Genomic DNA, 25576 nt, shown 5'->3' on the forward strand with positions numbered 1-25576 from the left:
GAAAAGCGCAAAGTTAAGAAAATTCGAGGAATACGTCAAAACAATGGCACAGTTTTCTCTAAACAACGTTTGCCTGACGACATTCAAGGCCAGAAGTATTTCTCGGTGTTTGGTACCTGTTTGGGCGTGGCCAGTATGATTCTGGCCAGTCTCTGTCGCTCCTCGTCGTCTCCGAGCGTGACCAGCTCCTCCCAGGGCTCTCCGTCCTGTACCGGCTGGCCGAGCAGCGAGCCGGGCTGGCGACGCATCAGCCGGAACGCCACCGTGTCTCCGAGCCGGGCCGGCGGGCGCGGCACCAGCCGCACCGGCGCACTGGTCCGGGTGCACCGTCTCCTCGCAGATGGGACACTTGCGGGCGGCCTGGTCGCTGAGCGCCAGGTAGTGCAGGGGCAGGCACAGCAGTAGGTGTGGCCGCAGCGGTGACGCGCGCCGCCACGGCGGTACAGACAGATCGGACACGTGGTCGGCTCGTCCTCCTGCAGCCAGACCTGCTCGACGATTGTCCAGTCGACCAGCCGGTCAGCGTCACCCAAACAGGCCGCGTAGTCGCCGTCGTCGCGCACCACCAGCTGACACCTGGACCGAGGACGACATAGACCGGTCAAACACTAGGGCAAGGAAGATACCACCGACTGACAACTAGCGTTGGTAAGACACCGACGTGACCAGACGTAAATACGAGCCAGACAATGGCGCAGCTGAGACCGGGCAGGGCCTACTAATGGCCGCCACCTTGAGACGGACAGCGTGGTTAGACTAATTCTCTGATGGTAGTTGGAGGGATATCGGTATATCGGCCACACCAGTTACTAAGAAATATCAACCACGTTGTTGCGTGTCGATGCCAAGTACAAACTAATTTCTTAACCCGCGCACCGACGGGGGGGGCGGATATCCGCCCCCTCCCCTGAGGTTTTTCGCGAATAGCGGGAAACCGCGGCGCGTAGCGCCGCGAAATTTGGTATGACTATAACCTCATCAATTTTACACATGATGTGCAAGTTTGAACCTCCTACCTTTTAAGGTCAGGTCACCAGGTCACTTTGAATGACCCAACCTCAAGTCACTTTTTGCAACTTTGTCACCGTGCCAGAGCTACAGTAGATGTCGGAGGCATTTGAAAGTCGCAGGATATTATTAGGTCATTAGTAGCTACAATTTGTATATCTCGGAATTTTGATATCGGTGACCTAAGGTCAGGTCAATTTCGCGACCTCCCCATTAAAGGGACTGTCCCACCTTAACATTAGAATTGAGTTGAGATAGCCATCTTGATGGGCGTTCTTTGAAAATCAGAGTCGTGAAAACCGTTTCTCCAGCAATTACTTCATCGCAAATAAATTCGTGTTTGATTTTGACATCTGTGCAAATAAGTGCCACAATGTATTGGTATTGGCACTTAAAACCTGTGACGTTTCCGCCTTTTCAGAGGGCTGTTCACGGACCTGTGTGCGGTCGGACCGCACACAGCCTCCAAGCTCCGCCCACTGCGTCCCTACGTCAGCCTTGCGTCACCGCACACAGCGACCGCTGTGGCCGGTCGGGACTGGCCACAGCGGACCGTCCACCGCACGCAGCCGTGACGTCAGGCCGCCTACCCATCCCCTACCCCCACGCCTGCTGGACGTACCGCACACACCGCACGCAGCAGTGTGCGGTGCCCGTGACACCCTCCGAAGTTTCTGTATCTGTCGACTTGTTTTTTATTGAAACCTTGAAAAATAACAACGCCTCTTGGAACAGCGCCCGCGGCGCCACGAGGGGAGAATTAAATTGATATGCCAAAATAATTCTAATAGTCTTCTAATTCTAGCAGTATTTTATTTTTGTATTTAAATATTTAAGAGGCCGTCCTACATGTGACTGAAGAATGCAAGAGCCATGAACTTATCAATGGCAGGTGTCAAGTTCAAGTGTGCAACTCACTGAAATTAATCATAGTATCAAAATCATAAATGATTTGCTCACTGCTGTTTCAACTCCATAATCAAGACATGCTCTGAGGAGTCCACAATCTATTGATGGTGACAAATAAGGAAGAGACAATGAATGTTCACCTTTTTATTTCTGAACATCCAAGACGACTAACCTTGAGCCGTTAAACATTGATAATACCCTGTTTGCTGAAGTGTGGGTGGCCTGAGGTCGACCATGTCTAGTAAAGAACTGTTGTTTGTGTAAACACCATGCAGAGGTATTTTGAAATAAATTTTAGTGATGTAATGCATCATTCTTTGAACTGAGTTGCTGATGGCGGATGAAAGCGGAAGTGCTGCACGTTGAATCAGAAATGCTCTGTTGCGCTTTTAAGCTTATGTTAGATTTTATAGATGGCTTAGTTTTCCTGCAGATTTCATCTTAAAGCTGTCAATAGTGTTTTACCTTTGTTTCCTGGGAGCAGATCCAGCTACTAACATGAGCATGGGACCAGGACTGGGCCTTGTATTGTATTGTATTGTATTACCTTCATGGACAATCCACGCGGGGCGTGGCGATTACAGTCCAGAGTCTGAGTCGGGCACAAAAAAAACATGCGGGGACAAGAAACACAGGCATACAGATTCAATCGCTGGACATTCGCTCTCTCTATATACAAACGGACGATTCAAGACAGCACACCGCACACGGATGTCGCACCTCCTTCCTCTGACACGGGTCATCGTCGGGCGGTCGCCATCGCCGGACAGACTGCAGCCTTGGCCGCACGGGCGAATGGGGCGGGGCGCTGTTCGATGACACCGGGAGGCAGACTGTTTAGTAGCGCCGCGGCCCGGTAGCCGAATCGTCGCTTGCCAGTCTCGAGCCGCGAGCGTGGAAGGTGGAAAAGGTGGTCCTGTCGAGTGGACCTCTCTCGCGCGTCACTGTTATTCATGAAGATGGCAGCTAGTGCTTCGGGCTCGCCGTTGCTTATTATTTTCTGCGCAGTTACCATGGTTTTAACATCGGCCATAGCTTTCGGAGGCATCCATCCGAGTGAATCGCGGTCGTGAATCCTTTGTACCACAGTCGCTGTGTGCTTGTCAAAACCTAGGTAATGTGCTTTGTTAGGCCATGCTGTGCATTTTTTAAACCTTTAGAGTACTTTGTGATCATTGACACATATTGAACCTGACAAACAGCAGCAAAATCACACCCCATCCTTACCTCTGTGCAGTGTCACCCAACAGACAACAGGGCTTCAAAACAGGCAGGTTCCGCATTCAAGTCGCTTCTTGCAACTATGTGACTAATGTTAGGACAATAGACGTGCTGCAAAGGGAAGGTGTGTTCTTTGTAGCTCTTGAAAAATGAAGTCATGCCTAAAATTCAGTTTAGAATATTACAATTACAAATAACTTGGATAAAAGTTGCAAAACATGAACTCTGACTGGTCAGTTGAAATATCTTGAGTCAGTGAACCACGCCTGGGCTGGAGGTGGTCAGTTCCCTGACTTGCGCAACCTCTGGCACCTCGGGCAGGAGCTGTGGGACTTGTACATGGACAAATTGAATAGACGCTAGCCTAGATTATGTCGTGGCTGCAGTCCAAGACGTGTTCACCAGTTGCCGTTGCTGCTGCTGCCTGCTGCTGCCCTGCGTGCCGGCTGGCAGCTCACTGCTGGACTGTTTGCGCGCCAGGCATCCTACTGGACGAGTGGGGTAGGTCGCAGATCTTTGAGAGTGAAATGTTTGGTCTAAATATAGCTTGAAACTCTTACAAATAATTTAATTAAAAGGCAAAATTTCAGAGGACTCCATTGGTGTCTCAGTGGTGACAATCAGAACTTGATCAGAACTGTTATCATGCTGAATGCTGAAACTGAGGATAGGGCTGAGCTGGTAGGCTAGAATTTAATATGCAGGCTTACAAGGTCCCCAGTTAATCCACAAATTTGTCAGACTTGCCTGTAGAAAATTCATGCAGATGAAATGTTTCTGGCAGATAGCCCTGAGGCAAAATGCTATTCAAGCTTGTTCCGCAGCTCGTTGCGTTCCACATGAGCCACTACATCAGAGTCACACAACTCTGCCAAATGTGCTGAAAGGCCACGATTTTTCCAATAAGTAGGTTATTTATTATTTTTCACAGACACAACAAAAATACAAATGCAGGTCACTACAATTCATTCTGCTTCAATTACAATTGCTGGAATGTGTTTTGCAGACTTATTATATTGAATCTTGAACAGACTATATTATTACTTTGCTCATGGGCCCAGGCCAGTACTGCAGAGTATGGCTCGCAGGTCGCCAAGGAGCACTGGCCTAAGTTCAAAATTTACACAAACCCTGCAAACTGAGCCAGAAAATTCACACCAAAGGGGGCTGAGAGAACACTTCGCACCCCGCTACACTAAATCTGCACCACACCAAACCAAATCCACACCGCACCACACTTAAATCCGCACCAGACGAAGGAGTCTGCACTGACAACATCTGGACAAAATTGCCATACTTTGCAGTCTGGCTCATGGCTATATCCATTGTGATTCTTAGGTCTGATTATTGAAGTTGAGCTCACTTCCACATCCATGTGCCCAAGACATTGTGGGCAATCAATATCTTGCTTTTGCTTATTAGGGAGCATTCTATAATCTTTTAAAAATGATAAGTAAGGCCTTGTTGATATTCTTTGCAGTTTGCGACCTTCTTCTTGACAAAGTTCAAGCTTCAATTTTCCAATTTTCATTTCAATCCTTTCCATGAACATTGAACATGTTTGTGTTACTTTGCATGTTACTAAAATCTAACCCCGCGTTCGATGTCTCTCAGACGACGAAGATTCTACGTCGTCCGGCCAATCACGTTCCATAGCCGCAGCCGAGCCCCCACTGACCTTGAACGGCCCCCACTTACCAAAAACTTTGCCCGATAAAAAAACAATCATATGACGTAATCGATCCAAAAGCTTTAAATTGGAATTTTTAAACAATTAGCCAACTATGGGCCGAAGTTTGCCAATTTCGTGTACAGGGGCCCCTAATCTATGTCTTGCAACACAAGAACAGTATATCAAAGCAATTTTTTGAAGGTGGGACAGTCCCTTTAAGTCAATGGGGGAAAAATCATTAATCAACTCCCTGTTTTTACCACTAAAACGGGTCGGAATGGCCCCATATACCATACATGACTTCATAAACGATCAACCTTCACTACCTTGAGGTCTGTTTTGCTGTTGGGCAGCTGTGAGGTCATGTGACGTCATCAAAGGTCACCAAAGGTTTTTGGCCAATAACTCCGTACAGGAACAAGATACAGACGCGTGGATGGTCTCATTGTGTTCAGCTCGTCAAGACGCATCGAATGACATACACGATGACCTCGAGGTCACGTGACCTGAGGTCAACCTTGACCTTGACCTTTCGAGGTCAACATATATATCATCGATGCGGATTGACGAGAGGATCACGATACGATGATGCCCTTAGTTGTTCCTATCTTGACTAATTCGAAAGTTATTCGAGAAAAACTCTCTCCATATCTAGCGCCGCCATTTTGACTTTTTCGACCCCTGTGACGTCATCTTTGACCTGACCTGAAAATGACCTTAGTAAAAATTGTAGATCTTGGCCGTGCGTATCCGATGCCGTTTACCGCTTGTCGCTATCTTGCTTCGTTCTCGAGATCTCAGGGGGGGGGGCGGTCATCCGCCCCCCCCCGTCGGTGCGAAGTTGGCGCAGACCCCCGTCGGTGCGCGGGTTAATGCGATGAGCCCTTTCAACATGAAGGAATGTGTGTGCGCTTTTAGAAGAAACTGCTGACGACCTCACTGTTCAGTTCATTGTTCGAAAGCGGCAATTGACACTATCACGTTATCGATCGATAGTCGGTGCTGCGCGAGCGTTTTTTTTTACGTAAGACTAGTACAAGGTCAAGTCTAGCCGAGAAATGTTTGTGGTGATATTATTTACTGCGATGTGAATCGTGGATGTTCGATCAGAGAAGAGCCGCGCTGTCCTATCTTTCAGTAGCCTTGGAAAGTCTTATGACCGAATCATCATTCTATTCGGATTTTCATTCTTTCATAACCAGGAACATTCTACTATAATAACCATTCTGAAAAAAAAACACTGAAAAACGATAATAAATCAGCATATCTACTAAACACCTTCCAACAACAGCGACAACACCACACTACGCCTCCAGTCTCTCCTCTCCCGAGCTCTTCCTCTCCCGTCTCACCTGGCCTGCAGGTACTGTTCCTTGACGTGTTTGGGTCGGAACACGCGGCTGGCGGCCCATTGCGGGCGCGGCTCGTGGTGCTGGTAGCCCCCGTAGCGCTGCTGGTGCCACTGGGAGCCGGAGTACCGCTCCGCGTGCGCGTCGCGCGCAGACTCACAACGGAAGTTGACCAAGTAGCTGACGTCCTGGAAGCCTTTCTTGCTGCCTCGGTTGATCGCAGAATTGGACTCCCGGGCGTCAGCTACCTGAACACACAGACGAAACCAAGCGTTAGACGTAACATCGGTAGCTAACTAGGTAGCAGGGAGTGGGAGGGGAGAGACTTGGACGACTAAGCCAAAATCAACCATTTACTGATTTTTATAGATATTTTGTCTGAATGAATGGTTGACTTCAGGACCTGGTGCCATGCTACGCGGTACTTAATGCGAATGACACCACGGACCCACGTCCCACACCCGACCTTGCCCGAGATTGGTTCACCGGAATAATTTATTTGAAAGTGAAACGTATCGCAGGTAGATGACGACACGGTCCTCCCGGGCCTAGCGTGACATTCTCTCGCCAGTTACCAGCTGGCTGAATCGTTAAGGAAGCGCGGACCAACGGCGTGGAGCGCTCCGGCCGCAACTCACTGCGACCGATTTATTAGATGGACGCCTTATCCACTAGACCATATAGGGGGTAAACAGGAGCACTATATCGCATTACTGGAATAATAATAAGAGCGTGCCGCACCTGTTCTCGATGACCGTATTCAGCGCCCGCAGCGGGCTGGGCGCGCTCCCGCGGCCGCTTGTCGGCCACCTGTCGGGAGCGCTGCGGCTGCGGCCTCCGTCCGACCGCCGCGCCGCCCGCCGCTCCTCCTCCGAAACCCGCCGGACGCCGACCGCCTCGACAGCCGCCGCCTCGACCATTGCCATTGTATTCTGCCGGCACAGCGGGACAGGTGATCATCATGTGGATGTTCAGGTTTGTCACCCCAGGGGTCATCTGGCCTGGGGTGACAAAATTAGCAAACATGTACCTACTGAATACTGATTGCACTACCAATACAAATAGGTAATCAGCTATGTGGTTTAAGAATCTAAAGTTAATTAGGGAGGACAGAACTCATACCTTGAAACCGTTCTCCTAAATGATCAAGTGTAGTACTAAAATAGGAAATTTGAAGTTGATTTCAGGAATCCCTAAATACTCTCCTCCTCTGAGAACCCTACCAGGTGAGAATACCAGGTTAGAATAAAGCTTTCCAGCAGACAGATAGGCCGGTATAGAAAAATGTTAAAAACAGAAGATGCAAAGTTCTTTTAAGTTAATTCTTCACCACCAAAATGCCAATTATGCCAGAGATAAAGTTCATGTCAGCAATCAGGTCAAAGATCAAAATTACAAGTTTGAGCATTATAAGCCTTTGCAAAAAACTATTTGCCAAAGTTCAGCCCAAACATATTTATAGACCAGCAACACAAAATATGATAGATCTGGAATCTCAAGGTCAAGGTCCGTGCAGGTAAATGTCAAGGTCATCCCAGACCAACCAACATCATCACACACTGCCTGCCTGCTGAATAGGATAGAAGGAATAACAAACTTTGCGATGATCAATTCAACATCAGAAATCAATGGTGAGCTACACATTGGTGATTCAGACCAAAAATATATTAGACTTAGGCAGGGCTAAGGTCATGACTAAGACTAGGTCAAATAGCCTCAAATTATTGGGAAAGTCTAAACATTGGGTGTTCAGAGTCAATTTTCCTGGTGAATTCTATTGAGCTACTTCTTTTTTAGAAAATAAAGGTAGCAAACAACTTACAGAAGACTAACCAAAGAATATTATGCAGTTTTTAGTCATATCTTATCTCAAACTGATAAGGTTGATGCTTGGCATATAATGCCTCAGCTTCTAAGGGCAGTTTTGTGAAAAGTGGTATATACCCAAACTCAAACTCCAAATAATTGCTTGCTCTGCTAAAACCTAAGCTGTAAAGTGACACCTCACATTTCACATTTATCTGGAATCATGCATGCACATTGAGGAATCGGTTTAGCTGTGGAGGGCTCAAACTCCCAAAAATCCTTACCCAGACTCTGCTTAGATTTCGGATCAGGATTACATTTTGTCAGCACAGATGCTTTGCTGACATTCTTTTTCTCCATGTTTGAGTCTTCTATTGGCATCAATGAACAGAAGATAGAATGAAGCGTTGCACACGCATGCAGGCGCGTCGTTTCCTCTCTGAGTTAGCTTCATTTTAGCAAGCCATATTTGCGACGATCGGTATAAAAAAGGATGAGCAATGCTCTTCGAACGATGACTGACTAATATCAGTGCTTGACGGGCGAATACAAGTACAACTCTTGGGGGAGTTATCCACCCAAGAGTAATTTACTTTGGGATGTAGTAACCAAGGCTTGCGTGGCGATGCCACGCCAAAAAAATACAATTTTCCCCGAATGTCTTCACTCAGCACCCAGCCGAAATTAATGGCTGCCGCTTCATATTATACCAAATTGTTGCGCATTAATCATTCTAGAAACACAACTAAACGGGGAAACTTTTTTCCAAAATGATTTATTTTCTCCCTAATAGTTATCAAATTTGTTATTGTAAATAATAACTTTCTAAAAGTGATTGTGAATACTTCATATAAGATGCACAGAGGCACTAAATAAAAGCAAATTTACACAAATCTAGAAGTAGAAAATAATAAAACTAGGAAAACTAGTTTCTTTTCCCAGTACTTTTGTAAACGTTTTACGTAAAACAGAAAATAAATGTATTTCGCATGCTTCCTTTGGTTTATTGACAAATTATTTAATTGAAAAATTTTCAGGTATAATTCCCAGAAAATTGTGGCTTTAAAGTAGATTGTGATCAAAAAGATATTTCGTACCTTGAATGTTTCAAATGCTGCGCGGGATTGTTATTATCTGGCGGCGGCGGCGCTCCGAAGAATTTGAATCCACAAAATGCTACTAGAACTAGACGAAAGTCAGCATATAACTTTTCTTTGGGTGCCAAGTCATTGTGGCATCGCAGGGAATGAGCTGGCAGACACCCTCGCTAAGGAAGGAGCAATGAGAGCAGACCCTAGTGGGGTGCCTCTCTCGATCGGGGACGTCTGCCACAAACTCCGAACAAAATTTAATACTTACCTACAAAACAAATGGAATCAAACCCACTCTCCTCATTTATATGCGATCAAGCAAAATCTTACATCCTGGACAACTTGCAACCAGCCAAATAGGATTCGCGAGGTTACACTGGCAAGGCTACGATGCGGACATACTCGTTTCACCCACTGTCATCTTTTCGAAAGGACGGACCCACCAATGTGCCAAACATGCAACACACGCATTACGGTTGAACACATTCTAATCGGATGCACAGTCCTCCGCAACGAACGAAAACATATCAACAACTACCTTACAAAATATCGCCTCAGAAACGATCTTCCGACTCTTCTCGGAGATGATCCAGCACTAACTGATCTAGTACTTGATTTTGTCTTAAACTCACCTTATTCCGACAAACTGTAAAGTAAGCACCATTACTTGGCCTTAGGCATACCGCATTACAAAGAATATATAGTCGCCGAACGAATGCGAAAAGCGTTTTTTTTTTCATCCTTCTCGCTATCATCGCAAGGAACTGTCCACATACTCTGGGGTTGTCCCTTCACCCACTGCACAACGACGAGCAGCGGCCAAGGATTCTTCAGTCACGGACCCGGCCGCTGAACAGCGGCAGCGGCCGGGTTTGGGCGACCACAGGCCCGGGTACAACAATCGGCCCTCAACAGCGGCAGCGACATATCCTCCACTCTTCAAACCTTTCCTATCATCCAACTTTTATCGTAACATCGTAACCCTACCAATTACCATTCACAAACTTCCTCCTTCCCTCCCCTCACAAACATCAATTTAACGGTAAGTCTCACTGTCATTTATGTATCTTAACGTAAATTCATGGGTTTTTCCCCATATTCATGGCATAGTACATGGATATGGGTTTTCCCATGTTGTCTTGCAGTAAAAGTGGCCACCGGTCTTAGTTAGGACGGCCGGTTTCTTTTGCGCGGCGTAGTTAGGTCGCCGCCCTCCTCGCGAGGCCAGTAACGTAAGTTAGGGCCACTAAAAAAAAAAAAAAAAAAAAAAAAAAAAAAGAAAATCGGATGTAAAGTATAGGTGCATTTGTAATTTCCGCGATAATATCAATCGTGTAATTCAAGCTGACGGTGCGAGGTGAGTTTCACTTTAATGATTACTCGTCTTAGTCGTTACGTGCTGCCTTAACTCAACCTCAACTTCTGTCGGATCCAGTAAGCTTCACTTCAGGCAGTCTGCTCTGCTCCGCTGCGCTCGATTTTTCCATTTCAAGTTCAATTTTAAGAATTAACGTGCTTTTATATGTATATATATATATATATATATATATATATATATATATATATATATATATATATGTTTAGAAGACATTTCGGGTGAAAAGTAGACTGCGGACTGTGAGCAGTCTTTGACATTGACAATGACTACTACATAATAACAGGCTCGACTCAGGTGTCGCTTGAAAATGAACTGGATATTTGGACATTTCAATTTATGCCAAAACAGGGCCCTTTTCAAGTGTGTGCGGGCGCAGCAGCTCCTGATATAAAAAAGCGAGGCTTAGCTGGAGGTCAATCAGGCGACACACAGATGGCAAGAACTGCTGTCTGTTTGTGGCCTGATCAGTAGGCGGAACTATGGTCAAGCGTACCCATTTTCGGGAACGCATTTTCGTTCCCATGTTTGGGAACGATAAACCCAAATATGGGAACGCCATGTAGGCATTATTTAAAACAAGAAAAAGAACCGTTAAATGACGTCCAAAAAATATAAAACGATCGTGAACCGCCTGATATTTGTCTCAATATTGTTGGGAAAGAGTTTGATATTGTAAGGCCCATCGTAGTTTCGAATCGTTCCCCTATTTGTAAAGCAGTCCATCATCCGGGCCGCGAGCCCAAATTTGGGAACGCTCTCGTACACTGGCGCTGCAAGCGTTCCTTATTATGGGAACGGCGTACCCAAAATTGGGAACGATTTCACCGACGCCTTTCAGGGGCTCTTTTCATTAACAAGCATCACGTCCAACGCCGCAAATTATTATTAACGCAACAATCATCAGATGACCTTTCCGGCAAGACCGTCGCATGTTTCGCCCGGTCTTCTGCGCTTTTATTCCCGTCGATCTCGCAGCGGGCACGCCCCCCTCTGCTGGATTACGTAATTCACAACGCTCAGCGATGTTCAACAAGGTCTTCCATACCTATATCCACCGTCCGCGCTGAGGGTGGAGACGTGTCAAGCACCTGTCTGTTTATCACCGATAGTTGACGAGTACAAGGAAGTATCCAAAAATGGGAACGCTGAATATGTTACACCCTCAAAACACCTAGTCCCAATGAAAATCTAGTTTTTTCCTTTCTTGATGAGTGTAAGTGGCAAAAGGCCTGGTAGGATGGGCACGAGGAATTATCGAAATCAGCATAAAAATTATAAATAAACCACACAGAGCGAGCTATATAAGAGAAATTCCCCCAAAACGATCACGCTTAGAAACACGGAAGACAAAAACCACGCTCATGACGCTCCTTATAAAACAACTCTAAACAGCTAGCATCCAAATAAAATATGTCTTTCCGGGATGATAAAATACAGCTGGATAATTTTCAACCGCTTAAACTGAGTTTACAACAGTAGCTCGGTAAATTCACTCACGTTCCACGCGGTCGTCCGCCCCGACACAAAAGTCAACAATATTACCTCGGGACCGTCCGCGTCTTCGCTTGCATTTGTCAGCATCTGGTGTCGATAGTATGAAAGTTCATAACCAGGCGAAAATTATTATACTTTACCTCAAACTAAAAAATGCTTCATTTTCCTTAAAATTGCATGCTAAATGTCGTATAACCCATATTTCCACCATTCTGTCATTTTCAAAAAATCATTAAAAATATCATTCCACGGTCAATTTCCTTGTTCCACGGTCAGATTAAAGATAACTTTACGGAGATTTAGTAGATACTTAAATCAGCGTGCACTTTTTTGAGACTTGATGCACTTTTGAGTTTTAGTGGGAGAACGGCCGAAAAATTGCCTTCCGTTCTCATAAATGGGAACGCCCGTTCCCATATTTGGGAACTCCGTTCCCAAAAATGGGAACGTTCCTATATTTGGGTACTCATGACCATAGTTCCGCCTACTGTGATGGGCTGCCAGCTAAGTTAATTCTTCATTGTTTCTTCTTCATAAATTAAATCTTCATTTGAAGCCCCCGGCCCTGCCTTTTTACTGCGGGAACTGCAGCGGCCATGGACACTTGAACAGGGTCCAGGCTTGTCCTAGAGTATGTTTAGGATTTTTAAGTCACTGGGTCTAGTATTCTCATTATCATCCAGTAACATGTCCAATTGAGAATGCAACATTGGGTGCTACCACAGTGGCAGCATCCAAGTGTGTTAACTGGCTATTGGCCACAGAATAACCACTGCAGTCAATGAGCCAGTAAGCCCTCATAAACCTTACCTTACCTTACCTTACTGTTGGCGGGGCTTTGGGAGGCCAGAGGCCAAAACATGAAACAAATGAACAATAAAACAGGCTAGGTTAAGGAGCAAGGATGACTTTGAACAGGAGGATATTTATCATCTATTACTATTACTTGTATGCAGAAATGGTATTTTCTAATGCTCGATTGTGTCTGCTCTGTGTTCAACTACCACTGGTTCAGTCTTTTGGTCCTTATGCTCTTTGCCCTCTTGTCCAGAGTTAGACAAAGAAGTCTCTGGGCTGTGCATCATTTTCAGTTAGAGTATGGCAAAACATGTACCCACATCTCTGGCTGTGTTGAAGTCTGTAGTGCAGTCAGCATAAATCCAGATCAACATGCCCTCGACATAACGGACAGCTCAAATTTCACAACATAATGTCTCTGCCAAGTGCCAAGGCCTTAACATTACCTATTGTGCTTACTGCTTTGCTGAGCATTCACCAGTAGAAGCAGACGAATGAGTCTTGGTCGGTACGTTCTCGTTGCTGAACCCACCCATCTTTCTAGGGTCCATTATTGAAGGAGGACCGGTACAGCCTGTGACAAGGTCGGGGCAGGGCGAGACCCGCTTGATCACTGGGCCTTGAGTAACATATCCCACAAAGCTCAGTCGTCTGGAGCTCCCGACCTTTGATTGCCGTTGTCGTCGGCCAGGGTGCAAAGTGTATTGGCTATCGCAATTGTACTAGATATCGTAATATATCCTAGATTCCTGTCGTTTTCCAGTGCAGTCTAATATCACCATTATCTATAAACTTAGTGCCGGTTTCATCGGCTAAATCAAACATGCTTATAATCAAATTGCAAAGGAAATAAAAACGTAAGGAAACCCACTCATTCAAAAATATCAGGGATATTATTGTATTTGTTGTGTTCTTTTTGTTGTCATGCAATGATCATCACATGGTGGAAGTGTTAACATTTGTTGATAATGAACTATGTTCAGTTCAACTTTTTTAAGTTCATGAATCGTTAGTTTGTTTGATTCAATCAACCCTGATTCCCAATTCGTTTGATTCAATCATGGCTTGTGAATCGAACAATCCTGATGGTGAATCAAATCTTTTTGATCCAACAAATTTTGTTTGATTCAATCCAATCGATTCAATCACGGTTGAATCAAACACCAGTCTGATACGGATGGATGGATACGTACTCGTATACCGAACCTATCAGTCATCGACCACAGCACCAAGCACGTTTTTGTGTGTGACTTTGTTATCATTGTTCATCAATATCCAAATTTTTGCATTACCTTAGTACCCATTAATTTTTTCATCGTAATCGTTATTTGTTGCACTGAGGAAATCGGTTTTGAATTTTACCTGTCCTTGGGCGTCACTCATTCATTCCATTTTGTCGTCCCGTGGCTCCTGGCTCCCTATTCCCGTGCCCCCTGGCTCCCATGGCTCCTTGATGGTACAATAGCTCCTGGCTCACGCGACTCCCGTCCCCCGAGCTCCGACTCCGACTCCCATGGCTCCTGGATACCATGGCTCGCTCCGGGCTCACATGGGTCTCGTCCCCCGAGCTCCGACTCCGACTCCCATGGCTCCTGACTACCATTGCTCTGGTTCCTTTCTCTCATGACCCCGGATCCCATGGCTCCCGTACCCCCCCCCCCCCCCCGACCCCCTTTCGTCGTTGCTTCCACCCCTACCCCGTCGTCTGGCCCGTGAGACCAGCCACCTGTGTCGGGGAGAGGGAGGTGGTGCGCCGTGACCGCCGCCGCTGCCGCCGCCACCCGTATTGATCCTGACTCGGCGGCTGAGGAGGTGACCGGGTCTGTCTGTCTGCGCCCGGGGCGATGGCCCGGACCTCCCTCCTGACCAGTCGTGGTTCGTTACGCTATGGTGTGTGATAGTGTAGTCGAGGCTAGTGAGAGGAACATGCTATACTAGCCAAGTGTATCAGGCTACTCGTGATAGCGGCAGTGCGTTCGGTGCGTGCGCGAGTGATCAGCTGATCAATGAGCCACGCACTGTTTACATCAACATCGGATCAGCTGGGCGACGGTACCGGGTGCGTGTATGATGCGTGTGCGCCGGTTAGTGGTGAGCGTGTGCGTATTGGGAGCTATGATGTGCACTTTGCACTGTGCAGGAATGAGTGACTGTGTAAAAGCTTTTTTGGTGTAATGGGTAAATTTAAGGAGTTTTTCAGTAAAAGCGCTGCACGTAACCAAATTTTACTTGATGATTCAGCGAAACATATTGCTCCTCCACCTCCTGCCTCGACGACATCGCTTTCTGATGGGTTTTTATGCTAGCATTCCCACATTTCTTTGCCTGGCTTCCCTCCCTCTCTCCCGCCTGGATCTGGTCCAGCCTCCGTCGGAGAGGAGTCGGTGCAGTCCGTGACCGTGACTGACCTTCGTGAGGCCCCGGCTCCGCGGCGCTCGATACACCAGCCAGGGGCAGGCGATGGCAGTCGGTCTGCCGTGGTGGGCCAGACGGGTCGAGCGGACGGGAGATACGCTGGTTAGGGACGGTGCTGACAGCTGACCTTACCTTACTCAGCTAAACCCTAAAATAATCATAAGTCTGACATTGGACCCAATTATGCAATGTGACATTTATTTTCTGGCTTGTGCTGACCCGACCTGGCCTGACCTGATGTCGTGATATGTTTAGCAGAACTGGTTTTATTTTTTACTACTTTCATTTAATCGTTTTTCTTGTTTCCTGTTGCCTCTTAAGTCTTACCTCATCTGACCTGACCTCACCTGACCTGACGGCTGACCCGCTGCCGGCAGATGTGGGATGAGAACCGTCCGCTGTCTTCTGACCGGCGCGCGGCAGAGCTGAAGCCCGCCGAGCGTTTTGAGCTGGCCACCGCGCGGCCGGCGCTCAAGGAGCTCAACAGGCCGGTCCAGCCTCGGCCAGACGCGCCAGAGATGAAGGGCGATCCCCAGCCGGCGCCGGCGGCCAAGGTGGGTGCCTGGGAGAGGGCGGACGGTAGTGAAAGGGGGAGGGAAGGATATTGTGGAGGAGGCCGTGCTTCAGTGAGATAGCGGACGACTTGCCCGGTTTGATGCGATATTTATGTAATGATGAATTGTGAACGGTCGAGTTAAACTGGTTTTGATTGTGCTCGGTGGTGTGACTTGTGATTTCGCACACTGTGCTGAGCTTTGTCCAAGAAAATGGGCACCTTCCAAATATGTAAGTACAATCAATTGTGACAATGTATGTATCACGGTGCATCCTGACATTCAACACTGAAGCCATAGGTGAAATGCATTGAAGGTGTAAGGCTTACATTCCATCGTGCTTCTCAGTGTTAGTCAACTTTTTCGCTGTGATGAGCGCCTCGTTTTGGAAGGCAACGTTTGGACTCTCATTCATCTTGCCGTGTCACGCCATTCTCCTTCCAATGGCTCGTATTAAATCATACCACTTCTCGCCATGCTGTTTGGCATCCCGCGTTCAGGATCTTAATTCCAACCAGTCGTTTTTTTTTTTTTTGACAGACTCGTTAATGTTTGTCCATCCTTTTTCATCGATTATTTCTGAAATTTGTCGCCATGTTAATGTTAAATTGAAACGGCCGGCTCAGATTTGCGACACATGATTCCTGTTAACACCAAAAGTGATAATATGACACACGTTTTCTCACCGTCGACATATGGTTATCAAGGTGGGAAAATGCCAGGTGTTGGTGTTTATGTCCACTTTCCCGACCGCGGCCGGTGGCTAAATGGCGTCATATGTCTCGTCATTGTGACGCTTGTTCCTGTTTCGGGTGGCCTCACTTGCATAATTTTGGGGATGATTAGGGAGTACTTTATTGTTCTTTGCATGATAAGGATAGGTTGCACCAAACTCTTTACAACATCTTGTTATTTTCCTTCCGTGTTGTCAAGGAAGTGATGGCTTTGTCTCTGTTGGCTGCTATTTTACACATAATTTGTATGACAAGTCATCCGTCTCTCAACTATCTTGACGGTATTTGACAGCCGGTCTCCTCTGCAATATCGAGAACACGGCTCTCCGTGTCAGACGCTCGTATCGGTTTAGATGTGCTATTCCCGGTACAGCAGCGCTCTCTGCTGTCCGCCGGTACGGCTAGCGGTGCCCTGCACCGTAATACAGCGAGGCGACGGACGGCCGGGTGGCGTGCATACGGGATTAGGCGCCTCCTCTGACCGGTCACCGGACCATGTGGCGAGTCTTGGAGCTCTGCCCAGCCGCCGCAGATGTGATCTGAGCGGGGTGGATGTAGGCAGCGCAGCCAGAGTGCGCAGGAGCCCTGTCGTCCGCTGAGAGTCGCTTGGTCGGCTGTGGCGACTTCTGCCCCTCCACAGTCTCTTCTCTCTATCCAGCCGGGCTCTGCGGTGAGCCGCTGACCCACCAGGCTCTATGACCTCTGACCACTGGGCATCCGCGGAGCTGCTGACCGGCCGGACCTTCCGCTGGTCTCACGCTCATCCGCTGACCGACTCTTCTGGCTGACCCTGCGCTGAGGCGCTGACCGACCGGGTTCTCCGCTGACCCTGCGCTGAGCCGCTGACCCTGCGCTGAGCCGCTGACCCGGCCGCCCCGCGCCGTTATCCGGTCGGCCGCCGCCGCCGCCGCCCTTTGTGCCGCGAGTTGGCGGCCGCCGGTGCTGCCGCCGCAGTGTGGTGGTGCGCTCAGCTGACAAACGACCGCCCGAACCGCCGCGCGGCGGCCCAGCGGCGGCCGTTGGCCCGCGCCAGCCGAGCGCACCGGCGCGGCAGCTGAGCGCTCCGCGGCGGCCGGCGACAGCTGAATCTGTTGACATCGTGCCGCGTGGAGACTGGTGTGTGGTGGCTGTGCCGGTGCGGGCAGCGAGAGTGTGACGGCTGTGTGCGTGATCAGCTGAGAGAGATTCGCAGTGGACTGTCAACTTTGGACGAAGTGACTGCGTGCGGCAGTCGGTACCCTGTCGCGTGGTGTGAGCAGTACGGCGTGGGTCTGCCGCGGTAAAAAGGCGGCTCCGGCCGGCGGGCGGGGGCGGCCGGCTGCCGCCGCGCGGCCCGGCACCAGTGGCCGGCTGACCGTGGTACGCGAGGGGTGAGCCGCGCGGGCAGAGTAGAGGAGTTGTGCGGTGTGCGTGGAGAGAGGACGAGAGGCGTGGTGTTGCCGAGTGGATAACGCCGTGTGACGCTGGAGCGCGGATAACGCAGATTTGGATTGACCCGAGGTGAGTCCTGCCGTTGGCTCCTGCCCGTAGTTGGGATGAGGGATGAGATTGAGGCCGAACATCATTATCATTTATCAGGCTGGAGCATACGCCATCTCACGCCTTAATTTATGTCCGTATACTAATACGTTTCATGTTGGTTTGATAAACACTATTTTCAATGTTAACGATATTAGTAGGTCAATGTGCAAGGGCATTGCTCTACATGAACACTGGACCTTGGAAGGATGTGGTATTCGCCCCAGTCTGAACTTGCATCTGGCTGTGGCTGTGATTCTCCTCTCTGTCTCTGTGTCTCTGTTGGCCGCTGTCTCTGTCTCTGCCGAACCCCGGCGTTTCTCTGTGAGCCCGTCTGTGTGTTTTGTGAGTCAGCTCCGCGGAGTGCTGACTAGCCACCGGGCTGTGGCAGGCAGCCGGATGTTCCTGGAGGGACGATACGAGCCGCGACCGGCCGCTATCTATTGGTAACAGGCGGGCGGATGGTGACCAGGGTCGTCCGCCCCTACCCTGGCCCGCAGCCCCGCCGTGCCGGTCGGGCGCTACTCTGTGATGAGAAACGGTTAGTGATTGTCTGCACTGGGACGTCGATGCGGGCTGATCTCTGCACTAGGCCGTACTGTTTGTGTTCGGCTCGCACCGACCATGCGCTGGACGGCGCTGGGCTACTGCGCAGCGAGCTGTCCCGATCTGGAGCGGAAGCGCATTGCGTGCCGCCGCCCGCCGAGCTCTCCGCCGCGGCCGGCACCGCTGGCAGAGAGAAATCGGCCGTCTCCGTCGCCTCTCTCCGCAGCGTGAGGGACGGACCGGCGGCCGTCAGACTGCCGATGGGTGGCGGCTGCTGCCCGCTGCACGGCAGATCGACGCCCGAGTGGTCAGAAACCGACCGGCCGGCGGTCGCGGAACCGGCCGCCGCCGCCCACACTGACACGCGTCCCATACTGGGCCGCGGCCGGCCGGCTGCCGCGGAGGGCGGTGTCAGACGAACCAGCCGGTGTATAGTGTCGATGTTTTGTCCGCTGACTACTACCAGTGATTGCTGTCGTCCCAACCCAGCCCGATCTGTGTAGGCATGTGCCATGCCCGGGCCCAGAGACGGCGTTGAACCCGTGGTGGGCTCGCCTTCTCGCCGCCGCCCATTGTTGGTCTGTGGTGAACCATGACGGCGCTTGATTGCTGGCGGTGCGTCGACCTGGCCGGGTCAGAGGTCACAGGTCAGAGGTGCCCCGCGCCGCGCCGCCGTCGGTCGACCGGGTCACCGCGCCGACCGACTGAATCCCATCGGCAGTCAGAGGTCACCAAACCGGTGGCGCTCAAACCGGCCCAGTTCGCGGCGCTGGACGGTGCCGGCTGGGGCTGTCGTGCGGGCTCGGGACGGATACAATTACAGTTATCTACACACAGGATACAGATGTGTAGCCGCAACAGGTGGCATTCGTCATCGCTTGTGCTGCTGCTGTCGTGGCGACACATGGTTTTCGGCGTTTGTAGCGGCAGAGCCGTTAGCCGGGAAGGAATTAAATCGTGATGGTAACCTGTGAGTTGTGTTGATTAGGACATGTTTTGCTCGCTGTTTATACAATTTCATGGCTGAAAATGAAAATTACGTAATCCAGCTTAGTCTGTAGCTACTTCATTTTACCGCCTTGAAGGCTACCAGGAGTTCTAAACGGTGCGCCAAAATTTACCAGAAAGTCAGGAGTGGTAACTGGTTTTTGGTATTACAAGACCGTTTACAATGTTTATCAATGTTCATCTAGCATTACCTCACTTCCGCAATAATTCCGCTCCAAGTGTCGTCGTGAGTCATGAAAAGGAGACGTGACTCATGCATTGCTTTTGTCTTCTGCTGCAAAGCTCCAACGGTTTATGCTGAGCCGTGGTGTACAGAAATCAAAGGCCTTGCAGGGCCAGATGCAAATGAAATGGATGGCATCCGTGCTGGATCTCTCTCTCTCTCTCTCTCTCTCTCTCTCTCTCTCTCTCTCTCTCTCTCTCTCTGCTCTGCTCTGCTCTGCTCCTGCTGCTCCTGCTGCTCCTGCTGCTCCTGCTGCTCCTGCTGCTCCTGCTGCTCCTGCTGCTCCTGCTGCTCCTGCTGCTCCTGCTGCTCCTGCTGCTCCTGCTGCTCCTGCTGCTCCTGCTGCTCCTGCTGCTCCTGCTCCTGCTCCTGCTCCTGCTCCTGCTCCTGCTCTGCTCTGCTCTGCTCTGCTCTGCTCTGCTCTGCTCATCTGTTTTGCTCTGCCCTGCACTGTTCTATAATGCTCTGCAACTCTTCTCTGCTTGCTCTGCTCTTTTTTGCTCTGCTCTGCTCTATTCTGTTTTGCTCTCTCTCTTACCAGCCCGAAAGTCATGAAGTCCTGTATACGCTGCCCGTTCCATCGCCGTGTTGACGGTCACTACTGACCCATACCGCACGCTGCCCTCCCCCGGCCGACCGGACGAGTGTCACAGACCGACAACAGTACGCGGAGGGGTGTGGTCAGCCGTGCAGCCGGGCTGCACACCCGGGTGGGGATGCGACGAGGGACGCTTGGTCAGAGGTGTGATACGAGTGTTCGCTATGAACCCTGCTGGGCGATGTGTCTTGGTGTTCTTATTTGGGAGCGAAACTTGCAGCCGGAAGGAACAAGAACGATTCACTGTGTGGCTGTTATAAATCGCCGCGATTCTTTCCACGGAGATCAGATACCACATTTTATTTCGGTGGGATGTGAGAATTGGTTGAGGAAAGCTGTTTAATATTCAGACTGCGGTCGTGTGTTCTGCTCCGGGGTGACGGCAATGCCACCTGCCGGCCAGGTACCGAGTTCATAGTCGGGAAGTAAGTCCAGCGGTGGCGGACCGACCGCCGACAGAACCGTCGCTCGGTGGTGGCTGGGGAGCGACAACAGTGATAATCGCCTGTTCGTGTCATTGCAGCTCGCTCACAGATTAAAATTTGCAACTACGGCTTCTCACTATCTGGGATGAGGCCATAGTCAGCCATAGCCATAGCCAATAGCCATAGCATAGGATATAGGCCCAGATAGCTTTGTATGGAGTCTTGACTTGACTCGCCCTTCATCCATGGACTGCAATAGCTTTGGACGAAACACTGTTCTCTCTTTACAGGTCGACTTTTTAGGTTCCTGATCCCCTTTTCCCCAGGTTAACATCCCCCCGGAAAGATCAGAGCCTAGTCACCGACCTCTGCCCGGCACGTGCGGCGGCTGAGTCTCGCGTTCTCCGCCGCCGGCTGGGGCAACCGCTGCGCTGCTACCTCCGCCGCCGCTGTGGCCCAGATGTTACAGGCTACAGCCCGCAGCCGATCTCCGGGTCGGCAGAGGCGGCGGGAGGCCACCAGTTCAGCCGATAGGGTCTTAGTGCGGCGCTGCAGTCAGAAGGCAGTGCTGCAGCATTGCTCCAGGCCAGTGATGATTCCACCACTGCAACTTAGACTGCTGCTGTATGTGATAGCAATACGGTGGAGTTTTTGAGACAATTGGTGGCATGAACTGCAATTGTAGGTACCCTATTTCATCTGCCCCGTCGTGTACGAGCCGGCCTATCTTCGGCAATCGCACCCACCGGACGTGACAAACTACCACCCACGCGCTATCACGGTGTGTGGCGGTGCCCCGTGTCGGTCCCCGCGTCACTTCCCAGTCTGTCGTGACACGCCACGCCGTAACCGTCACGATTCTCTGACGCCGGCGACAGAGGTGACCCAGGAAAGTCGAGCACCCGACCGGACCGGCGGTACTGAGCTCCGCCTGCCTGTCCCGGCTGTCTCAGACCCGCTTCAGTGCCGCTCGGACGGCGCTACGACGTGCTGCAGCGCCGAGCTCCGTGCCGTGCTCGTGTTCCGTGCTCGGCGCTGTGTTCCTACTCAGCTCGTGGGCTCCGGTGCGCTCACGTGCGCGCATTGCTTGCCCGGCACGTGCGCGTCGCGCCGCTCCACAGGAGGCCGAGCGTGTTTGTTGGCGGCCCCGCTGCCAAATCTCCGTCATTGGCGGCGGCCGTGCCGAAATATCGCGCACCACGCTCCGCTGCCGGCAGCGGCGGCGACAGCTGGGGCACCTGCCCGGCGCCTGCGCGGCTGACGCCTCTGTCCGACCGCCGAGCGGGCCGGGTTGCAGGCGGGGCGGTCAGAGCGGCGGCCGGCGGTTCCCGGAGCGCACCGAGATCGGATCTGCTCCGAGACGGTCACGGCGCGGCTGGTGACAGCCGGTGACCCTGAGAGGCGTGTGACCGACCGACAGCGACAGCGCTCTCCGCCGGCGGAGCGGCCGAGCGGGCTAGTCGGCGACCGAGCGCCGCCGCCGCCCCAGCCGCGGGGCTTCCGCGGTCGGCGGCCGCCGCGCATACCCGGCCGCCATTAGCGAGTGCGTGCCGCCGGAGCTGAGAGCCCGGAGCAGTCGGCCGACGGGCGCCGCCCGCTCGGAGAGGAGGTGATCGCCAGCCGGCGCGGTGTGGGCGCAGGTGTCGGACGGAGCGTGACAGTGGTGGGCCGGCGCTCAGACAGCTCCGCCGGAGCCGGAGCCGGAGCCGGAGCCGGAGCCGGAGCCGCAGCTCCAGTGCTGCCAGGGGAGCGGAGGTGAACGGAGCCAGTCGCCATGGGAGCTGAGCAGAGCGCGGCCGCCGGCCACCAGCAGGCTGCAGCGTCAGCGGCCGCCGCCACTCAGGTGTCTCAACAGACGGCTGTGAAGGAAACACCGCCGGCGAAGGTAGGAGCGGCTGTGGGACAGATACAGACCGATGTATCTGCGTACCATGGTTCCCGTCCATCGGATGGGACATTCGCTGCTTGGCTTGCATTATGGCTATTGCATCAGTTTTCAATCTAAATTATTGTTTACGTTCCGCCCTTGCCACTTGTTTCAGCAGATTTCGTTTTTTTTTTACACTGTGTTAATAATTCTGTCACATTTTGTATCAGACGGCTCAAAAATGTACGCCCTCCCCCCGACATCGTTTTTATGCTACTGTTAGGTCACCTCGGAGTGAGTCATCTCCGAGGTTAATAGTGGCTTGCATTATTATCTACCTGGAATCAGAAGAACGTTTTCTTTTGCCAATGGTTTCACGTGGCATTCACCAATAAGTCTTACGGCTCCATCTTGGTCAAGGTGACGAGGTCTGTAAACGATGAACGTCGTCGAGCATTAGGCTCAAACGATCACCGAATGGGACCGCTAGGATGCTCCTTTTCACGTTCCCGTTGGGAATGATTGAGGCAAGATGGTACAGCTAAAACTTCCACTTTGGTCTCATCCCTCTACTTTGAACCGTTGTTTGTGAAGGCCATTTTATCTCCTCCTCTGTTCCGTCTTTGCACCATGCACCGCTCAATCTCACCCCGGTGCTACGGCCCGACCCGCGTCTGGCTACCGTGACCTCACGATCCCGCCTGGCACTGGGCCCGCCGACCCCGATCCCCTGCGCTGTTGGCCAGGCACCACCCGCCGTCCGGCTCGCAGGGAGGCCGCCGGTGAGCGAACACAATCACCTCTGCGGCAGGCCACCGGGCACGGAGCTGTACTTTGCAGGGTAGCCGACACAGCTTGAAGGGGTGCAGGGCTCCACGTCAGGGTGAATCACGTGACCTGCAGACTAGCAGGGGACACAAGTGTGCGCCCGAGGGCCGGGAGGAATGGTTGCAAAATGTGTGACCTGACGTGTGGAGTTGACATACGGCCGATATTTTCCCGTGTTATGACGGCAGAACAGCTGTGTGTCGACACGGCGATCAGGGCGGGCTGTGCTCGGTGGCATTGCTCCACTTCGCTGCGAGTGAATGTAATGCACTGCAGGCGTGAACGGTGAAGCAGCCTTGTGTGGAATTTGCTAATACTGCGCAATCCTTCACTTATAATATATGAGTCAGTTTTCCGTAAATAGCATCAAACGGGTGCCAATGACCTCTGCATCTCGGGCGCTCTGACACCCAAATCATCATCATTACCAAATTACAGCGCCACATCTCATTTGACCTTCATCGTCAATCGCCGGCGACACGCCCGTCTGTCGTCCTTTTACCATCTCCCCACACCGGCTGTCATTCTGATCCCGTCTGTGATTGCCGTGTCGCGTGACGGCTGGTGCTCCGGAGAGGGCGGACCGGCCGGGCACGGCACGGGTTTTGTCCAGGGCGGGGCTCGCGTCAGGTCGCTACTGGCCCTGTTACTCCTCCCAGTCTGTCGCTCGTTCCATGAATGGTTTCATGGTCCACCAGGCACTGACCACCAGCCCGTTTTTACGGTTTGCTGGTCTGTGGCTGACCCCAGCAGCGTCACGGTCATAGGCGGGTCTTTCTCTCAGGCCAGGTCTATCTCGTGGGCCCTCCATCCCCTCCCCTGCAGGACGGTGTTTTTGGTGGCCCACTGCCAAAGGTCGCCGCTGGCGTTGTCCTGACTTCTTCCAGGGCTGTGCCAACTGGTGGACGTCAGGGTCGCTCGGGGGCACCGGCCCCCGCGGCTGGCGGCCGGGCCAACAGCTCGGACCGCGGCCAACCACGTGACTGACTGCAGAGAGGGGAGGGGTGGGAGCTGCTCTGCCGTCAGGGTCGGAGGTCGCTTGGCTGGCTGTCAGTGATCAGGGAATGGTCAAACAAAGTGTGGTTTTGCGAAAAATATTGTGGCGTGCGCTGTCTCAAGAATGGTTCAAAGTTCGTAATGTCTGATGCATAGATGCGGATTGTGGTATCTGCTGTTTACTTGGACGCTTCTAAGGCCGAAGACTAAAAGGAAGAACATTTGTTCCTTGTTGCCTAGCTAGTTATTATTAATGTTGCAAGGTCCTTCACAGGAAAATGATAAACATCGGGACTAGTTTTGTCGTTATCGTCATCACGAGACCGCAGTTTCTACCTGGTTTTCGCTGCCCGATCGCTCAGCCCATGCTCTTTTACCGTGACTTTGAAATCATCCTGCAGTGAAAACACGACACTGAAAGTAGATAGATTTCCTTATCGGCTTACTTATCATCACATTTGTTTATGTACGTCTGGTAGTTTCCCTCAGTCATTCATTCCTCTTGAATCGTTTTTATGGAGTATTTTCTGCTGCCTTTCTTTCTAAAGATCATTGACCTTGATAAGTGTCTGTTCCCTATCCAGCCGTCTGAGCCGCCTTTAGAAGAGCTCTGCTGTTCATCAGACGTGATGTGGGCCATCTGTGGCTCTCAGATGATCGCTGATCTTCAGATACACTGATCGTCAGATACACTGCCCTTCATCGCAGATGGATGTCCCAGGTGTGACGAATGGCGAACATTGTCTGAAGTGGTACTTCGGCACCGACAGTTGCTGCTCTCACCGCTGCTCTCACCGAATGGTCTTCTGTTGTAAAAATCCATCGTTTGAAACTTTCCATCACCTGGTTTCTATCACAGACCGTAACTGGCGTCTGAATGATGTCGGCTTTCAGCCGACAGAGATGGCGCTCACTATCTGTCAGAACCATTCGCTGATCTGACTGCGTTTGTCGACGGCCGTCAGAACTTACAGTGCTGCTGGCACAGGTGTCTTCGCGTCAAGCATCGCTTTTTTGCAGCGTTTTGACCTGCAAGTCGGTGGTATGGTGTCTGAGAAACAAGAAGTCCAGAAGCCATACAAGGGCGGTCCGTTGCGTGAAGACGCAGGGGTGGTAGAGGTCCCTGGCCGGCAACCTA

General features: G+C 51.1%; 2 protein-coding genes across 6 annotated transcripts in view; one reads left to right on the forward strand and one right to left on the reverse strand.

Annotated features, from left to right (window-relative positions):
• Positions 1 to 116: 116 nt before the first annotated feature.
• Positions 117 to 8658, reverse strand: LOC122372967 (RING finger protein 10-like; the record flags this gene model as incomplete). The annotated part of the gene is made up of 4 exons (XM_043350653.1): positions 8250 to 8658; positions 6901 to 7091; positions 6163 to 6407; positions 117 to 576 (listed from the first exon to the last, which is right to left on the reverse strand). Coding segments are annotated over exons 1-4 (993 nt in total), but the record flags the coding sequence as incomplete, so codon positions are not given.
• Positions 8659 to 9088: 430 nt separating this feature from the next.
• LOC122372968 (nascent polypeptide-associated complex subunit alpha, muscle-specific form-like) overlaps positions 9089 to 25576 on the forward strand; it is a 52168-nt gene continuing 35680 nt past the window's right edge. The window contains exons 1-3 of one of the 5 annotated variants that reach the window (XM_043350658.1): positions 9089 to 9127; positions 10335 to 10413; positions 15519 to 15695. In XM_043350658.1, the coding sequence (XP_043206593.1) occupies positions 15519 to 15695 (177 nt within the window). In that variant the 5' untranslated portion in view covers positions 9089 to 9127; positions 10335 to 10413. Of the gene's footprint in view, positions 9128 to 10334; positions 10491 to 15090; positions 15244 to 15518; positions 15696 to 22081; positions 22633 to 25576 lie in introns of those variants that run through there. The other 4 variants (XM_043350655.1, XM_043350657.1, XM_043350654.1 and 1 more) reach the window with 4 other exon arrangements.

This window comes from Amphibalanus amphitrite, unplaced genomic scaffold, assembly GCF_019059575.1.
Source record: "Amphibalanus amphitrite isolate SeventyFive unplaced genomic scaffold, NRLGWU_Aamphi_draft 001425F_arrow, whole genome shotgun sequence".
NCBI lineage: Eukaryota > Metazoa > Arthropoda > Thecostraca > Balanomorpha > Balanidae > Amphibalanus > Amphibalanus amphitrite.